General features: G+C 43.6%; 1 protein-coding gene across 2 annotated transcripts in view; it reads left to right on the forward strand.

Annotated features, from left to right (window-relative positions):
- The first annotated feature begins 5,965 nt into the window (after window positions 1-5,965).
- LOC149451827 (A disintegrin and metalloproteinase with thrombospondin motifs 3-like) overlaps window positions 5,966-16,290 on the forward strand; it is an 815,283-nt gene continuing 804,958 nt past the window's right edge. The window contains exon 1 of one of the 2 annotated variants that reach the window (XM_089690124.1): window positions 5,966-6,207. In XM_089690124.1, coding sequence (XP_089546250.1) covers window positions 6,120-6,207 — 88 coding nt within the window. In that variant the 5' untranslated portion in view covers window positions 5,966-6,119. The remainder of the gene's footprint in view (window positions 6,208-16,290) is intronic. The other variant, XM_089690125.1, reaches the window with a different exon arrangement.

A 16,290-nucleotide genomic window follows, 5' to 3' on the forward strand; every position in this document is an offset into this window, starting at 1 on the left:
CAATTCTGTGTCCCTGAGTAACGATTCTGTGTCCCTGAGTAACGATTCTGTGTCCCTCAGTAACAATTCTGTGTCCCTCAGTAACAATTCTGTGTCCCTCAGTAACAATTCTGTTTCCCTGAGTAACAATTCTGTGTCCCTCAGTAACAATTCTGTGTCCCTGAGTAACGATTCTGTGTCGCTCAGTAACAATTCTGTGTCCCTGAGTAACAATTCTGTGTCCCTGAGTAACAATTCTGTGTCTGTCCCTGAGTAACAATTCTGTGTCCCTGAGTAACAATTCTGTGTCCCTGAGTAACGATTCTGTGTCCCTGAGTAACGATTCTGTGTCCCTGAGTAACAATTCTGTGTCTGTCCCTGAGTAACAATTCTGTGTCCCTGAGTAACAATTCTGTGTCCCTGAGTAACAATTCTGTGTCCCTGAGTAACAATTCTGTGTCCCTGAGTAACGATACTGTGTCCCTCAGTAACAATTCTGTGTCCCTCAGTAACGATTCTGTGTCCCTGAGTAACAATTCTGTGTCTGTCCCTGAGTAACGATTCTGTGTCCCTGAGTAACAATTCTGTGTCCCTGAGCAACGATTCTGTGTCCCTGAGCAACGATTCTGTGTCCCTAAGTAACGATTCTGTGGCCCTAAAGTCTCTGTGGCCCTAACTCTGTCCCTAATACACAGAGGTCTGTCTCTCTTGAATGACCGGAGGCTAATGGAGAATTCTAAGATGGCCGCGATTTATAGCTCCACCATTACACAGTGCTGGCTGGCTGGCTGCTGATTGGCTAATGCGATCACATGTCATGAATGAATGCATTATGGGTCAGCGCGCCTTGTCTGCGCGCCTTCCCAGAGATCCCCGCTCCGTCGCCACACATGTCGCCGCCATTTTTGGGAAAATTCGATTCGTGCATCCGAAGTTTGCTAATTTTCGGATTCGGCGCGAATCGAATATTTCCTAATCTTCGAAACGAATTCCACTTCGTCATGTTCGATTCGCTCATCTCTAGTTCTCACCTCTAGCTGCACCCGTTTTATGACTGTAGTCTGTTTCCTGAGAAACATCCCCCACTATTCATGTGATCCTTTTCTAATTGGGGTGGAGTTGAATGTTCATTTGAGCATCTCCCTATAAATTTAGATCAGCTCATGGGGGGAGATCACTGATGGGGGGGCACAGTCTCTGATGGGGGTGCTGCATTGTGTGAGTGCTAAGAAGAAGCAGTTAAACACAGCAGTTGAACTCAAGCAGCAGGAAGATCCAACAACAGCAAGAAACTCTACTGCATGCTGGACAGACTGCAAGCAAACACCCTGGGAAACATCTCTTGCAAGTCCCACTTCGTGTACCTTTTTAATATGTCCCCTCTACTCCTCCTTTTCATATCACTTTCTTGTGTTCCCAAAATCTAATTTCTTTACCCCTCTGCTCCACCCCAAAACTTGTACATCTCACCCTCACTGCTACCATCTCCTTACTACTGTTCTCATCACCTCCTGCTGATACTTCACTCTCCTGCTGACCCAAACACCAGGCCTGGAAGGCATGTGCGCTCGTGTACATCCCGCTCCCATGTTACTTTCCTCACACTTCTTATTCTCCTAACCTCTGGGGATATTTCCCTAAACCCTGGTCCTTCTCCACCTCACTTACCCACTAGGCACCCTCCTACCCCCACGAACTGCCGCAATCCCCTCAACCTTATACCTGTCCCTCTTCTCCCCGCATCCATCCCTCCACTCTCGGTTGCACTCCTGAACGCCTAATCAGTTTGCAACAAGCTCACCGCCATCCATGACCTCTTTATCTCCCACTCCCTCAACCTCCTAGCGGTCACCGAAACCTGGATCCAAGCCACTGACTCCGCCTCCCCTGCGGCACTCTCATATGGAGGTCTCGTCTGGTCCCATTCACCCAGACCAAGCGGCCGTAGAGGTGGTGGGGTCAGCATGCTCTTGTCACCTCTGACCACCTTCCAGGTCCTCCCAAACCCCCCTCTCTATCCTTCTCCTCCTTCGAGGCCCACTGCATCCGACTCTTCTCTCCCACCCTTCTGAGGATTGCAGTAATCTATCGGCCTCCTGGACCCGTATCCCACTTCCTTGACGACTTTTCCGCCTGGCTGCCCTTCTTCCTCTCCTCTGAGCTACCCACCATCATCCTTGGAGACTTCAATATCCCTATCAATATCAACAACCCGGCCACATCCCAGCTCCTCCACTTAACCTCTTCTCCACCCACACCAATGGGAATACCCTGGACCTTGTTTCCTCCTATCTCTGCACTCTCCACAACCTCACAAACACCCCTTTCCCTCTCTCTGACCACAACCTCATTACGTTCTCCATCTCCCCATCCTATAATGCCTACCCCCCCAAACGTCAAACCATCACCAGCCGTAACCTCTGCAACCTGAACCCGGCCCCTCTCCACTCTGCAGCTGACCGTCTGTACAACAGTATCCTTCCACTGTCATGCCCTGACCTGGCCACTACAGTGTATAACGACTCACTGTCAGCTGCCTTAGACTCCTTCGCACCCCTAACCACACGTAGCATTAGACCCTGACCGCTTCAACCCTGGCAGAACGACCACACTAAAAATCTTAAATGACACAGTCGTGCGATTATGGCGCAAAACCAGATTCCCTTGAGCGTTCTCCCTTCCTCACCTACTCCTCCTCCCTCCATGCCGCCAAACAAGCCTACTTTGTAACCTTCATCAATACCTTCCCCACCTGTCCTCGCCGGCTCTTCTCCACTTTCAGCTCCCTACTCTCTCCCCCCCCCACCCAGTACCTCACTCACCGCCCATGAGATTGCCAATCACTTCCAAAATAAGATCGACGCAATCCGTAAGGACATCGCCAATGCTCAACCTACCTCCCCACCTAGCCTCCCTCCCACCATAACCCCACCAACTCTTCCCTCCTCTGACCTCGCAACCGCCCTACCCCCCACCACACCTAACGTCCCGCACACTATAACCTCCCCAACACTCTGCTCCTTCAGCCTTGCTACCACTGAGGAGGTCACTAAGGTCTTCTCAGAAGCCCACCTCACCACTTGCCCCCTTGACCCTGTCCCCGCACAACCCCTCCGGGCACCCTCCTCCTCCATCCTACGCTCCCTCACCCTCATCTTCCATCTCTCCCTCTCTACTGGAGCATTCCCCTCCCCCCCAAAGCACGTGCACATCACCCCCATACTCAAAAAACCCTCCCTGGACCCTACCGACCTAAACAACCTTAGACCCATCTCCCTGCTGCAATTTACTTCCAAGCTCCTTGAGAGCTTAGTCTACAATCGCCTAAGCTCCCACCTCACTGACAACAACCTCCTCGATCCACTAATGTCTGGCTTCCATCCACTACACTCCACCAAAACTGCCCTACTCAAAATCACTAATGACTTGCTAATGGCCACTACTCAGTCCTCTTACTCCTCGACCATTCCGTGGCCTTCGACACAGTTGACCACCCCCTCTTCCTTAACAAACTACACTCCCTCGGCATCAGACTCCGCTCTCTCCTATCTATCCCAATGCTCCTTCAGCATTAGCTAAAATGCTACCACCTCCCCCTCTCTCCCCCTCTGTTGGGGTCCCCCAAGGCTCGGTCCTCGGGCCCCTTCTCTTTTCCATCTACACCTCCTCCCTCGGCAAACTGATACTCAACTATCACCTCTACGCCGATGACACGCAAATTTACCTCTCCAACCTTTCCAAAACCGAGCTCCTGATTTTCCCCCCTCCCGCCCCACCCACTCCATCACGACCAACAACGCCACCATCAGTCCCACCCCGCAAGCCAAAGTCCTAGGTGTCACTCTAGACTCAAACCTGTCCTTCCAGCCCCATGTCCAATCTTTGGCAATCTCATGCAGGCTCCACCTCCGCAATATCTCCAAAATACGTTCGTTCCTAACCCCAGACACTACTAAACAACTCGTTCACTCCCTTATTATCTCACGTCTGGACTACTGCAACTCCCTTCTCACCTGCCTAACTCATCGCAGACTATCTCCGCTGCAGTCTATCCTGAACTCAGCGGCCAGACTCATCCACCTTACCAACCGCTCCGCTTCTGCCACCCCCCTCTGTCATTCCCTCCACTGGCTCCCGATTGCCCAACGCATTAAATTCAAACTACTAACACAGACATACAAAGTCATTCACAACGCTGCCCCAAACTACCTCACCGACCTGATACCCAAATACCACCCTACCCGTAATCTTCACTCCTCACAAGACCTCCTACTTTCTAGCTCCCTGGTCTCCACCTCCCACACCCGGCTGCAGGACTTCCCCCATCCTCTGAAACTCACTACCCCAATCCATCAGACTGTCACTGTAATGAACCGTCTAGCTGCCCCTCTAGTGACCCACGGCACAGGTTCCCCCAGAGCGTGGAGTCTAAGTCCCGGTTCACTTGTTCACCAGGGCCCCTGATGGTGGGGATGGACTTGGAGTAAACCGAGACCAGGTCGCGGCTCCGGAGTACACCTACCCGTGGTAGAGGAGTCCGCCAGGGGCTCCTGCAGGAATAGAGTCTGATGTGAAGAGGTGGATATGCCCGGGCCAGGTGGATGGATGGATGAGCGAGAGCAAGGTCAGACAAGCCGAGTCGGTAGCCGTGGGAGCGGTGCGGTACAAAGCAGCGGGCAAAGAATGGTCGGGTCACACGCCAGGTCAGCAACAGAAGGTCAGATCCATAAAGGGCATCCAGGAGAGAGGTCAGGCAAGCCACGGGTCAGGGCAGGAGAATACAGAAAGTCAGTCAATCCGGGTCAGCAGCAGTAATCAGAAAACACAGGTACAGGAAAGGCCATTCGGCAATTCCTGTTAGCGCAGGGCGGATTTAAATATCGCGCCCTGCGCTGTCATTGGTGCCAGGCGCGCACTCGCGGCTCCGAGTGCGCATGCACAGACTTCGTCTCAGCCGCGGCCGGCCAGGACCTAGTGCCCGTACACTAGCGTAAACGGGCACATTGCGCCTGCGCCGAGCCGCGGATTGTGGCGGACCCTGACAGTCACCTACCCTCCTCACCTTTTAGGCGCACCCTGAAAACCTATCTCTTCAGGGAAGCCTACCCTGCCCTCACCTAACAGCCAATCTCCTCCACTCCTCCTACCACTCCATCCCCCACAGCCACTTCCTCCTGTACTACTATCCCCTCCCTCCTAGATTGTAAGCTCGAAAGAGCAGGGCCCTTGAATTCCTTGCGTTTTGTTTTGTTACTGTATTGTCTCATGTTCTGTCCCCCACTATATTGTACAACGCTGAGCAAACCTTTTTAGCGCTATATAAATACTGTCTAATAATAATAATGTCTGCTAAGAATTTATTTGATATAATGCTTCTTACTCCAGGTCACATCTTGCTTTCCATTATTTTCTAGGGGCATTACTTTGTGTCTCTCATCTGTCATTCCATAGAAAACCACTATAATGCCAAATAATTTTATTCTCACAATCTTACTCTGATACTTGGGGAATGCCTGTGGGAAAGGTGAAATTGCTGTTTCTCGGATTTGCTGTGGGTGAGTTTATATTTTGTTGCAATTATTCACTGTTGGTATTCCCTTCTGTTCCATTGTTGTTTATGGGCATTCCACCACCCTGATAGTCTATAAGCATTCCTTTTTATTATGTCTTTTTCTTTTATCCATTTGCGGTATAAAATTTGCTTAATTTGAACACACAAAGTATTTCAGTTCTAGAAAACAAAATGTTTAAAACGCTGGCAACCATCAGCAAACACAATCTCTGCTCCAAGAAATTTGCTAGAAAAGTCAGATAAAGTGTGCTTTCGTATGTCTGGCAGCTGAGAACTTTAGTGCTGCGGAAGATGATGAAAATAATAGGCTGCCACATACACTCGAAAAGGAAATTACAAACGCCTATCCAGGGATGTTTTATAATGACCAATCAAGCACTTTGCATGCAAACCAATCACATGTTGGATTACATTTCAACTTCGGATGAACTGGTGGTGTACAGCTGGAGTTATTCAGTTAGAATTATTCGTGCTTCTTTCCTGTGAGTGACACGGCTGTAGCCTAGAGCTCGCTGGCTAGCAACGCTGGATTCCTGTGCTCAGCCAGCAAAGCTGCAGTTGAACTGCAATGGAGCCTGTCATTGGGATTACTTGCATTGTCTTTTGCTTTACTCTCATATTGCCAACAAACCCTCTTTACATCACTAAAGACAAAGGTAGGTGAGCTAAGAGACTCTTTTCGGTTAGATGTTTTAGCAGTGCTTGTTGTTGGAATGTTCTGGGTAAACATGCGTGCCTTTCATTTTTGTAGTATGATGTTATGTCATGTAGGGTGTGGACTATTTCATATTCAGGATTTGTGCACTTTCAGTACATTTTATAGTATAACTTTCATATATGCAGACTTCTTCTAGAACTCGGTTAACTTATTTATATATATATATATATATATATATATATATATATAATATAATTTATTTTTTTTTCATGAGGGGAGGAGTAGGGCAGAGTAAATGCTGGCAGATGTGCTTGTTTTCCTATTCTAGAAAAACACAAAGACTGATTATTTCCAGGTTTTACACACTGACAACTGTAATGGTGTTCAGCTCTGAGAAAGGTTTATTAAAAATACACTGCCTTGGTTTCTAGCGACACAATTGCTGTAATGGTAGCAAGCACTGTACTGTTTTTTCTTTTTTTTCCATCTTTGTACACTGTACAATTTGATTTGCTTACAAGTTAACTGCAAGTTTTAACAAGCTGTATGACAAGTTAGTGTACTGATACTGTAAACGTTGAAATCTTTGTTACAAAATGTTTGTTACAGTACTGTAACAAAACCATGTTATAAATGTAAATTATACTAGCAAATTCAGAAGGGGGTGGGAGGGGGGTTTGAGAATCCTATATTTGAATACAGAGGTTTTTATTGTATAACACATTCACAGTTCTAACATAAAACAGACTATGCATTTGCCAGGTTAGAATTACATATTAACCTAATGTTTGCCAACCTCTAGTCTTCAAATGGAAAAGGTGCTTGCTGTACTATTCACCCTTTTTATTAGGTCTTGTTCAGACTGATCTGCAGCCCAAACTGCTGTTGCCTGCAGTGTTTTGGGCTGCAGAGCCATGTGACTGGGCATCGCACCTTATCGCACCACATTGCTCCTTCCTTTTTTTTTTTTTTTTTTGTTAGGAAAAACTCTATGTACCTTCATTTTGTAAAGCGCTGCGCAAACTGTTGGTACTATATAAATCCTGTATTATTCTATTAATAATGTGAATGGTACAATATGTGACACTGCATTCTTCCCTCTGCACAGCAGCGTAGTGCATTGCATTTCTAAGCAGTAACATGCAGAGCACTGTGATATTATGCAAATATGTGGCATAATATCCCACTGCTTTGGAGTGCAGTATAACACTGAATTCTGATCTGCATGACACAATTTTTTTTTTTTTTTTTTTGGTCATAGCACTTACCTATGTTTTTTACATGCAGGTAACTGCACATAGTGTAAATGGGCCCTTAGACATTAGATGTTCAACCCCCAGTTTTTAGGTACTTTCAGCAGCAGATGTAATAACTTTATAATTATGCTGCTTCTTTATAGTTTAACGCTTTTGCATCAGTGCAAAATATGGACTTGCAGCACTGCTTTCCAGGTGGCAATGTCCATAGGCTGTACGAACCTGGCATTCCTCCTTCTGCTACTTAAACGACCATGAACTTACAGCAAAACTGTTCAACAGACACTGCTGCACAAACCAATAGCTCTAATTAATAATTGGTCATTTGGTCAGTTAATGGTGACATTCCTGTGGTATGAAGTCCACTAAAGTAACCAGGTTTAGAATTCATTCTTTGATATTGTGAGCCAGTATTAATAAGGAAATATGAAATTTCCCCATCACCTATTGATGCAAGTCGGGATGTTGCAACTGTCGAAACACAGATGCTGCTCCCAATCTGACAGCTGTATGGGTGCCTCTGAGCTCACACTGATTGGGTTTGGGGCCCATGCACCCACACGGATATCAGATTGCGAGCAGCGGGTTTGCTCCCAATTGAATGGGACTGCCAACCTGGGAATGCACTGAACACTTGGGCACCCCTGTGCACCTGTACACTAAGGTGTAAGCCCATGGAGGGCTGTGTTTACCTAAACACAGCCCTCCATGGGCTTACACCTTAGTACACCCCATGTGAATGAGGCCTTAGTAGGAATATAGTGGGAATGTTGTAAGTTATGTTGTGTTTGTGTTCACTAATAATATTAGTGTATTTTTAGTGAAAATAACGATTTGATAAACATTAACCACTAGCCTACGGGGCACTTATACCCCCTTCCTGCCCAGGTCAATTTCCAGCTTTCAGCGCTGTCACACTTTGACAATTGCGCGGTCATGCAACACTGTACCCATATGAAATTTTTATCTTTTTTTTGTGACAGAGCTTTCTTTTGGTGGTATTTAATCGCCTCCTGGGTTTTTTTTTCTTAAACCAAAAACCACTGAAAATTTAAAAAAAAAAAAAAAATGTTCTTGGTTTTTGTTATAAAATTTTGTAAATAAGTGATTTTTCTCCTTCACTGATGTGCGCTAATGAGGCTGCACTGATGGACACTGATAGGTGGCACTGATGAGGAGGCATTGGTAGGTGGCACTGATTGGCATTGACAGGCATCACTGGGCACTGAAAGGCGGCACTGATTGGCAGCACTGATAGGTGGCACTGACTGGCACTGATAGGTGACGCTGAAAGGTAGCTCAGATGGGCACTGATATGTGGCATTGATGTGCACTGGTAGGCACTGATGTGGCATTGATGTGGCACTGATGGGCACTAGCAGGTGGCATGGATGAGCACTGAGAGCTGACACTGATGGACACTGACAGGTGGCACTGCTGGGGCTACACTGATCATCAGGGCACACTAATAATCAGTGCCCTGATGATCAGTGCACATGTCCCCTCCGAGGAATGCCGATTACCGGCTCTGCTCTCCTCTCGAGCTGTCAGCGTGACTGCTCGGGAGGAGAGAAATGCCAATAACCAGCATTTCCCTGTTTACATGCGATCAGCTGTGATTGAACACAGCTGATCACATGACCAAGCAGACATCTTCGGCTCTTTCCGTGGATCGGTGACCCGCTGTGTCCTAGGGACACAGCGCATCGCCGCGCATGCGCTGCACGCTCCTGGAGCCGCGCATGTGCGGTGAGAATGGGAGGATGTCATATGACGTCCTCCCAGAATGAGAGAACCGCCTTGCATCTGTCATTAGACTATATAGCAGGTGGGAGGCGGTTAAACAACAAAAAAAAATCAGCAGCACATTTTCTTCTACAGGTCAGGTACTTTCAGAAAATGTATTGGGGGGCTTTTGCAAACTCTAAAATTTGGAGGTTATTTTTCGCTTACAACTTTCAAAGGATAAATTCAGTTATTAGAAAAAAGTACATGCCCATTTTTTTGCAGGTAAAAAAAAAGCATTTTGCATTTCTTTTTCTTCTTCCTCCTCTCTCCTCCTTCTCCTCCTCCTCCTTTTTTTTTTTTTTTTTTTTTTTTCCTTTTGGAGCTTGGAAAGGATCGCTGGTGCCATGAAGGACTCCTGCAAACCTGTAAGTGTATCTGTGTGCTTGTATTTCGTATGGGCAAGCAGATGCACTGTCACAAATAAAATCAATGAAGTACTTCAGCGCTCAAAACCGCCATGGTAATTAATTGAGAACTACAAGCTGACTACCATAAATGCTGTTGGGAACCTGTAGTTCATTAATTCACAGAACTCTGTGAATTAATGATGTGTCTGTGTGGGCAGAACCCCACATGGCCACACTGTTTTCAAAATGTGATCGCTAGTACGGGGAACTTCTTTCCGTAATGCTGTTACAGGGAGAGAGGGCAGCAGCTGCAGCAGTGGAAACATGTTACATGATCCACCCTAAAAATGGGTGGACCATGTAACATGATACCAAAGGTGAACTTTTTCTTTTACAACTTGACCTCTGGAAGGTTTTACCCCCTTCATGACTAGGTCGTTTTTTTTGCTGTTCTGCACTGCACTATTTTAACTAGCAATTGCGTAGTTATGCAAAGCTATACACAAATTAAATTTATGTAATTTCTTTCACACAAAGCGTTTTCTTTTGGTTATATTTGATCACCACTGGGTTTTTAATTTTTTTTTTTTTTTTTATTACCTATACAAAAAAAGACAAAACGTTTTGAAAAAAACTCAATATTTTCTGCTTTGTTATATGTATCTAAATTTATAAATCTATATCGTAAATTTAGGCCATAGTGTATTCTACAGTATGTCTCTGGTTTAAAAAAATAATAAAACTCTGCAAGCTCATATTACAATAATACCGAAAGAAGGAAAAGATAGTAGTACTCATTGTTCCAGCTATAGACCGATTATCCTTATTAAATATAGATACTAAATTATATGCAAAAGTACTAGCAAATAGGTTAAAAGGATCCAATGCCGGAATGATTCACATGGATCAAGTGGGGTTTATCCCAGGGAGAGAGGGTAGGGATAATGGATTAAGATCTCTATTTCTTATATAAAAAAGTAAGAGAGCAAAAATTCCCCATTTTGTTATTGTCTGTAGACTCTGAAAAGGCTTTTGATCGATTAGACTGGGGGTATATGTTCGATACATTGAAAGCTTTGGAGATAGGACCCAGAATGAGAGAATGGATAAAGAAACTACATAGTCAACCATCTGCTGCAATAAAGGTCAATGGAGAAATATCAGAGAGCTTTAAGATGTATAACGGGACTCGGCAGGGATGCCCATTGCCACCCTTGCTGTTTGTCCTGTCCTTGGAATCCCTCCTAGCAACAATAAGGAAAAACATAGATATAAACGAAATCTGGATAGGAGAGACAGAGCATAAAGTAGCAGCTTATGCTGATGATATGCAAAACACTGAAGGAATATGGGGAGTTGTCAAACGTAAAAATCAATCCAACTAAAACAGAGATCTTGAATATAAACCTTCCAATAAGTGAGAAAATTTTTTTACAAAAATGTTCTTTCTCTTGGAGGGGAAAAAACTAAAATATCTGGGAATAAATTTAACCGTATCCTCAAAGAATGTATACAAAGCAAACTACATCCCATTATTAAATGAGATCAAGGATAAATTAAGGAAATTAGGGACAGGCGGTACATCTTGGATAGGACTAATAAATCTGATAAAAATGGTAATTGTTCCAAAAATTTTATATAAATTCCATATGATTCCAATAAAGCTTCCAGGAATGTATTTTAGAACATTTAAAAAAATAACAAAGTATGTTTCGGGGAATAAAAAACCTAGAATAAGTTACAAAGTTATAAGTAGAGATAAAGAGAATGGGGGATTGGGTGTTCCTGATTTTAAAAGATACTATAATTCAGTAATGTTAACATGAATTTTTGATTGGACACAATGTACAGGGGAAAAGTTGGATAAATATAGAAAATACACTAAGTATAACACACTTGAGTAGGATAATATGGTTACCACCTCATTATCATGGATTGACAGATAACACAAGTATATATACACAAAATGTATTAAAATTTTGGGATACAACCCACAAACAAATGGGATGGGAATTTAATTCTATGTTGATGCCTATAGGAAACACAATTTTTTTTCCCTCCGGGGAATGAAAGTATTGCAGGGAAGTGGATAAAAAAAGAGATGCACAATTAAGAGACATAATGAAAGGCGAGGAAATCTGTCCCTTAGTGGAAATGAAAAATAGGATCGAGTTGTTTACCAGAGTGGATGAGTGGCTATCTTCAATTGAAACATTTCATAGGAAAACTCCCTAGGCCCTTAAGGAAAAAAAATGAGTGGAACCCATTTGAACACTTAGTTAGTACACGGGGTGATGGGAAACACGGAACCTCTAAAATATATAAAATAGTCACTAGATTGACAACAAACCCGATCCCTGTATATATTGAGAAATGGGAAAGGGAATTAGGAATGATAGATGAGGAATAACAAAAAAAGATTTATAAATTAACACCTGGAAATGTAAATATGAAAGATGTGGAGATGAATTATAAATGTTTGGCAAGGTGGTATATGACACCAAATATAGCGCATAGACAAAACAGGGATAATTGACCTTTTGTGTTGGCGTGGATGTGGAGAAAGAGATACAATGGTTCACATTTGGTGGGAGTGTTATAAAATCCAGGAATATTGGGAGGAAATAATCCACCAGATACAAGAAGTAACTGGGATAAAAATACTAAAAGACCCAGGGGTCTGCTTTTACACGGAACTGAGCTAACAGTCGAAAAATATAAAAATTCTAGGTTATTGTATTATATTAACGCAGCAAAAAGCTTGATACCTAGGTTTTGGAGGGAACATGAGGCACCGAAAATAAGACTGGATAAGAAAGGTTAAATTAGATTAATAACGGTATCCCTATTGCAAAAATCCCCACAAACGCATGTAAACACTTTTACTCCAAAAAGTGTACAGATTATTAGAAATATTATGCTTCCAAAAAATGCTCAGAATAAACCAGTGCTCAAACAATCCAAAATGATACCATTTGCAAATAAATCAATAAATATATAATGTCCACCAAAATCAATATAATCATACAGAGATTGAGGTCCTTCATACAGTCCAAAAAAATCTCCTTGTTGCAAACCGCTTCCCAAGTGATTGGACCAGAAACCTCAAAAAAACAAAAAACATATAGTGCATTATCCTTAGCAAAACTGAATAAACAACTGTGATATACTCACAAAAACAAACGTGATCACTGAGTGAACAACTGTGTAAAACGTGCCAGTGAAAACAATACTGTGAAAAAAACATTCAGTAAAATTGTGAAAGATTGTGTACGCTTCTATAGTGTGCAGATTAAATACCCTTACCAGTTATCATAAATCATAGAGCTTGTAATCATTAGATAGGATGATGTAGTCAATATGCTCCAACAGAGAGATCCTCACTGCCACATGGATATACTCCTCTCTAACCCCCAATCTCCATGCTCCAAAACTATGCCAACCATATATGAAACAGATGATCGTGTAAACCCGTATAACTCTTAATATACTTTGTAAAACCATGTAAGCATATTAACCACTTGAGCCCCAGAGGATTTACCCCCCTTAATGACCAGGCCTTTTTTTGCTGTTTGGCGCTGCACTAATTCAAATGATAATTGCGCGGTCATGCAATGCTGTACCCAAACGAAATTTACGTCCTTTTTTTCACACAAATAGAACTTTCTTTTGGTGGTATTTTATCACCTGTGCGCTTTTTATTTTTTGCGCTATAAACAAAAAAAACACAAAACTTTTGAAAAAAAAACAATATTTTCTACTTTCAGCTATAAAAAATATATCGTAAACTCAACGTTAGTCATAAATTTAAGCCAAAATGTATTCTGCTACATTTTTTTGGTAAATAAAATCCCAATAAGTGTATATTGATTGCTTTGTGTGCAAGTTATAGCGTCTACAAACTATGGTATAGATACTGTAATTTATGCCTTTTTTTTGCTATACAGCGCTGCACTAATTCAAATGATAATTGCGCGGTCATGCAATGCTGTACCCAAACGAAATTTACGTCCTTTTTTTCACACAAATAGAGCTTTCTTTTGGTGGTATTTGATCACCTGTGCGCTTTTTATTTTTTGCGCTATAAACAAAAAAACCACGAAAATTTTGAAAAAAAAACAATATTTTCTACTTTCAGCTATAAAAAATATATTGTAAACTCAAAGCTAGTCATAAATTTAAGCCAAAATGTATTCTGCTACATGTTTTTGGTAAAAAAAATCCCGTGCATTAGCGGGCAAACTGGCGCTATCTAGGAGGGGCGCTAACACTATCGGAAGTCACCAGTGACACTAATACAGTGATCAGTAAAAATCTCTGTTCACTGTAATCAATGACACTGGTGACAGGGCAGTGAAGGGGTTAACTGGGGGGGGGGGGGAGGGGGGCGATCAAGGGGTTAGACGGGATTATTGGTGTATTCGCGGGCAATCTGGTGCTATCTGGGAGGGGCGCTAACACTATCGGAAGTCGCCAGCGACACTGATAGAGTGATCGGTAAAAATTGGTTCGCTGATCAGTGACACTGGTGACAGGGCAGTGAAGGGGTTAACTGGGGGGGGGATTAAGGGGTTAAATGGGATTACTGGTGTACTAGCGGGTAATCTGGCGCTATCTGGGAGGGGCGCTAACACTATCAGAAGTCGCCAGCGACACTGATACAGTGATCAGTAAAAATTGGTTCACTGATCAGTGACACTGGTGACAGGGCAGTGAAGGGGTTAACTGGGGGGGGGGGGGGGCGATCAAGGGGTTAGACGGGACTACTGTTGTATTAGCGGGCAAACTGGCGCTATCTGGGAGGGGCGCTAACTCTATCGGAAGTCGTCAGCGACACTGATCAGTAAAAATCGCTTCACTGATCAGTGACACTGGTGACAGGGCAGTGAAGGGGTTAACTGGGGGGGCGATCAGGGGGTTAAATGTGTCCTAGAGTGCTCTAACTGTAGTGTAGTGCTTGTGTACTCACTTTTTGGATGTCTTCTTCTCTGTCTGGAACGGAATGTGTCCAGGCAGAGAAGAATGACATCATATCCTGCCCTGTGTAAATATCAACACAGGACAGGATAGGACAGGGACCGATCATGTGATTTCAGCCAGAAATCACTGGCTGAAATCTAATGATTGATTCCTCCTGGATCGAATCGTATCACCCGCGGGTCGGCGGGAGCGCGCGCCCCCTACCCGCGAATGTGTCGGGAGCGTGGAGCACGTTTTAAAACGTGCTTTTGCGCTCCACTGCTGCCCTGCACACGTATATACACAGTGGCAGGGCGGCAAGCGGTTAATAAAGTATATTTACTAAGTATATTAAGAGTTATACGGGTTTACACGATCATCTGTTTCATATATGGTTGGCATCGGTTTGGAGCATGGAGATTGGGGGTTAGAGAGGAGTATAACCATGTGGCATCTCTCTGTTGGAGGCGAGTTTGCTGACCAATCAAGCACAGTAATCCCACGGTCATTGAACCAGGTTTTGGTGCTTTTGGCAGTGTGGGCAGGTGCCAAGTCCTGCTGGAAAATGAAGTCAGCATCCCCATAAAGCTCGTCTGTGGAAGGAAGCATGAAGTGCTCCAAAATCTCCTGGTAGACGGCTGCGTTGACCCTGGACTTAATGAAGCACAGTGGACTAACACCAGCAGATGACATGGCTCCCCAAATCAAGACAGACTGTGGAAACTTCACACTGGACTTCAAGCATCTTGCAGTGTATGCCTCTCCATTCTTCCTCCATACTCTGGGTCCTTGGTTTCCAAATGCGATGCAAAAGTTGCTCTCATCAGAAAAGAGCACTTTGGACCACTGAGCAACAGACTAGGTCTGTTTTTCTTTAGCCCAGGTAAGACGCTTCTGACATTGTTTGTTCAAGAGCGGCTTGACAAGAGGAATATGACATTTGAAGCCCTTGTCCAGGATCCGTCTGTGTGTGGTGGCTCTTGATGCACTGACTTCATCCTCAGTCCACTCCCCAACACTTTTGAATGGCCTTTTCCTGATAATCCTCTCCAGGCTGAGGTCATCCCTGCTGCTTGTGCACCTTTTTCTTCCACACTACTTTCTATTAATGTGCTTTGATACAGCACTTTGGGAACATCCAACTTCTTATGCAATTACCTTTTGAGGCTTTCCTTCCTTATGGAGGGTGTCAATGATGGTTTTCTGCACAACTGTCAGGTCAGCAGTCTTTCCCATGATTGTGAGTCCTACTGAACCAGACTGAGAGACCATTTAAAGGTTCAGGAACCCTTTGCAGGTGTTATGGCTTAATAGCTGATTAGAGTGAGACACCTTGAGCCTAGAATATTGCACTTTTTCACCATATTCTAACTTTCTGAGATTGTGGATTTGGGGTTTTCATGATCTGTAAGCCATAATCATAATTATGACAAATCATAGCTTGAACTATCTTGCTTTGCATGTAAATGAGTCTATCTCATATTAGTTTCACCTTTGCAATACTAAAATGAACTTTTGCACAATATTTTAATTTTTCGACTTTCACCTGTAGATAGTCTTGAGTTATTTAGTAGGCATGGTGAGAATTTATTTTTTTCAAAAGAAAAATTATAACCTCAAAATAAAGTAACTTTTTTTTTTTTTTTTTTACTTCTTACATACGGTTGTGGTAATCAGGGATACTGCCTGATAACAGTGTGTTAAATATAATAATAATAATTTTTATTCTAA

The sequence above is a fragment of the Staurois parvus genome, unplaced genomic scaffold, assembly GCF_062004578.1.
Source record: "Staurois parvus isolate SC_StPar_1 unplaced genomic scaffold, SC_StPar_1.0 ptg000518l, whole genome shotgun sequence".
Classification (NCBI taxonomy): Eukaryota; Metazoa; Chordata; class Amphibia; order Anura; family Ranidae; genus Staurois; species Staurois parvus.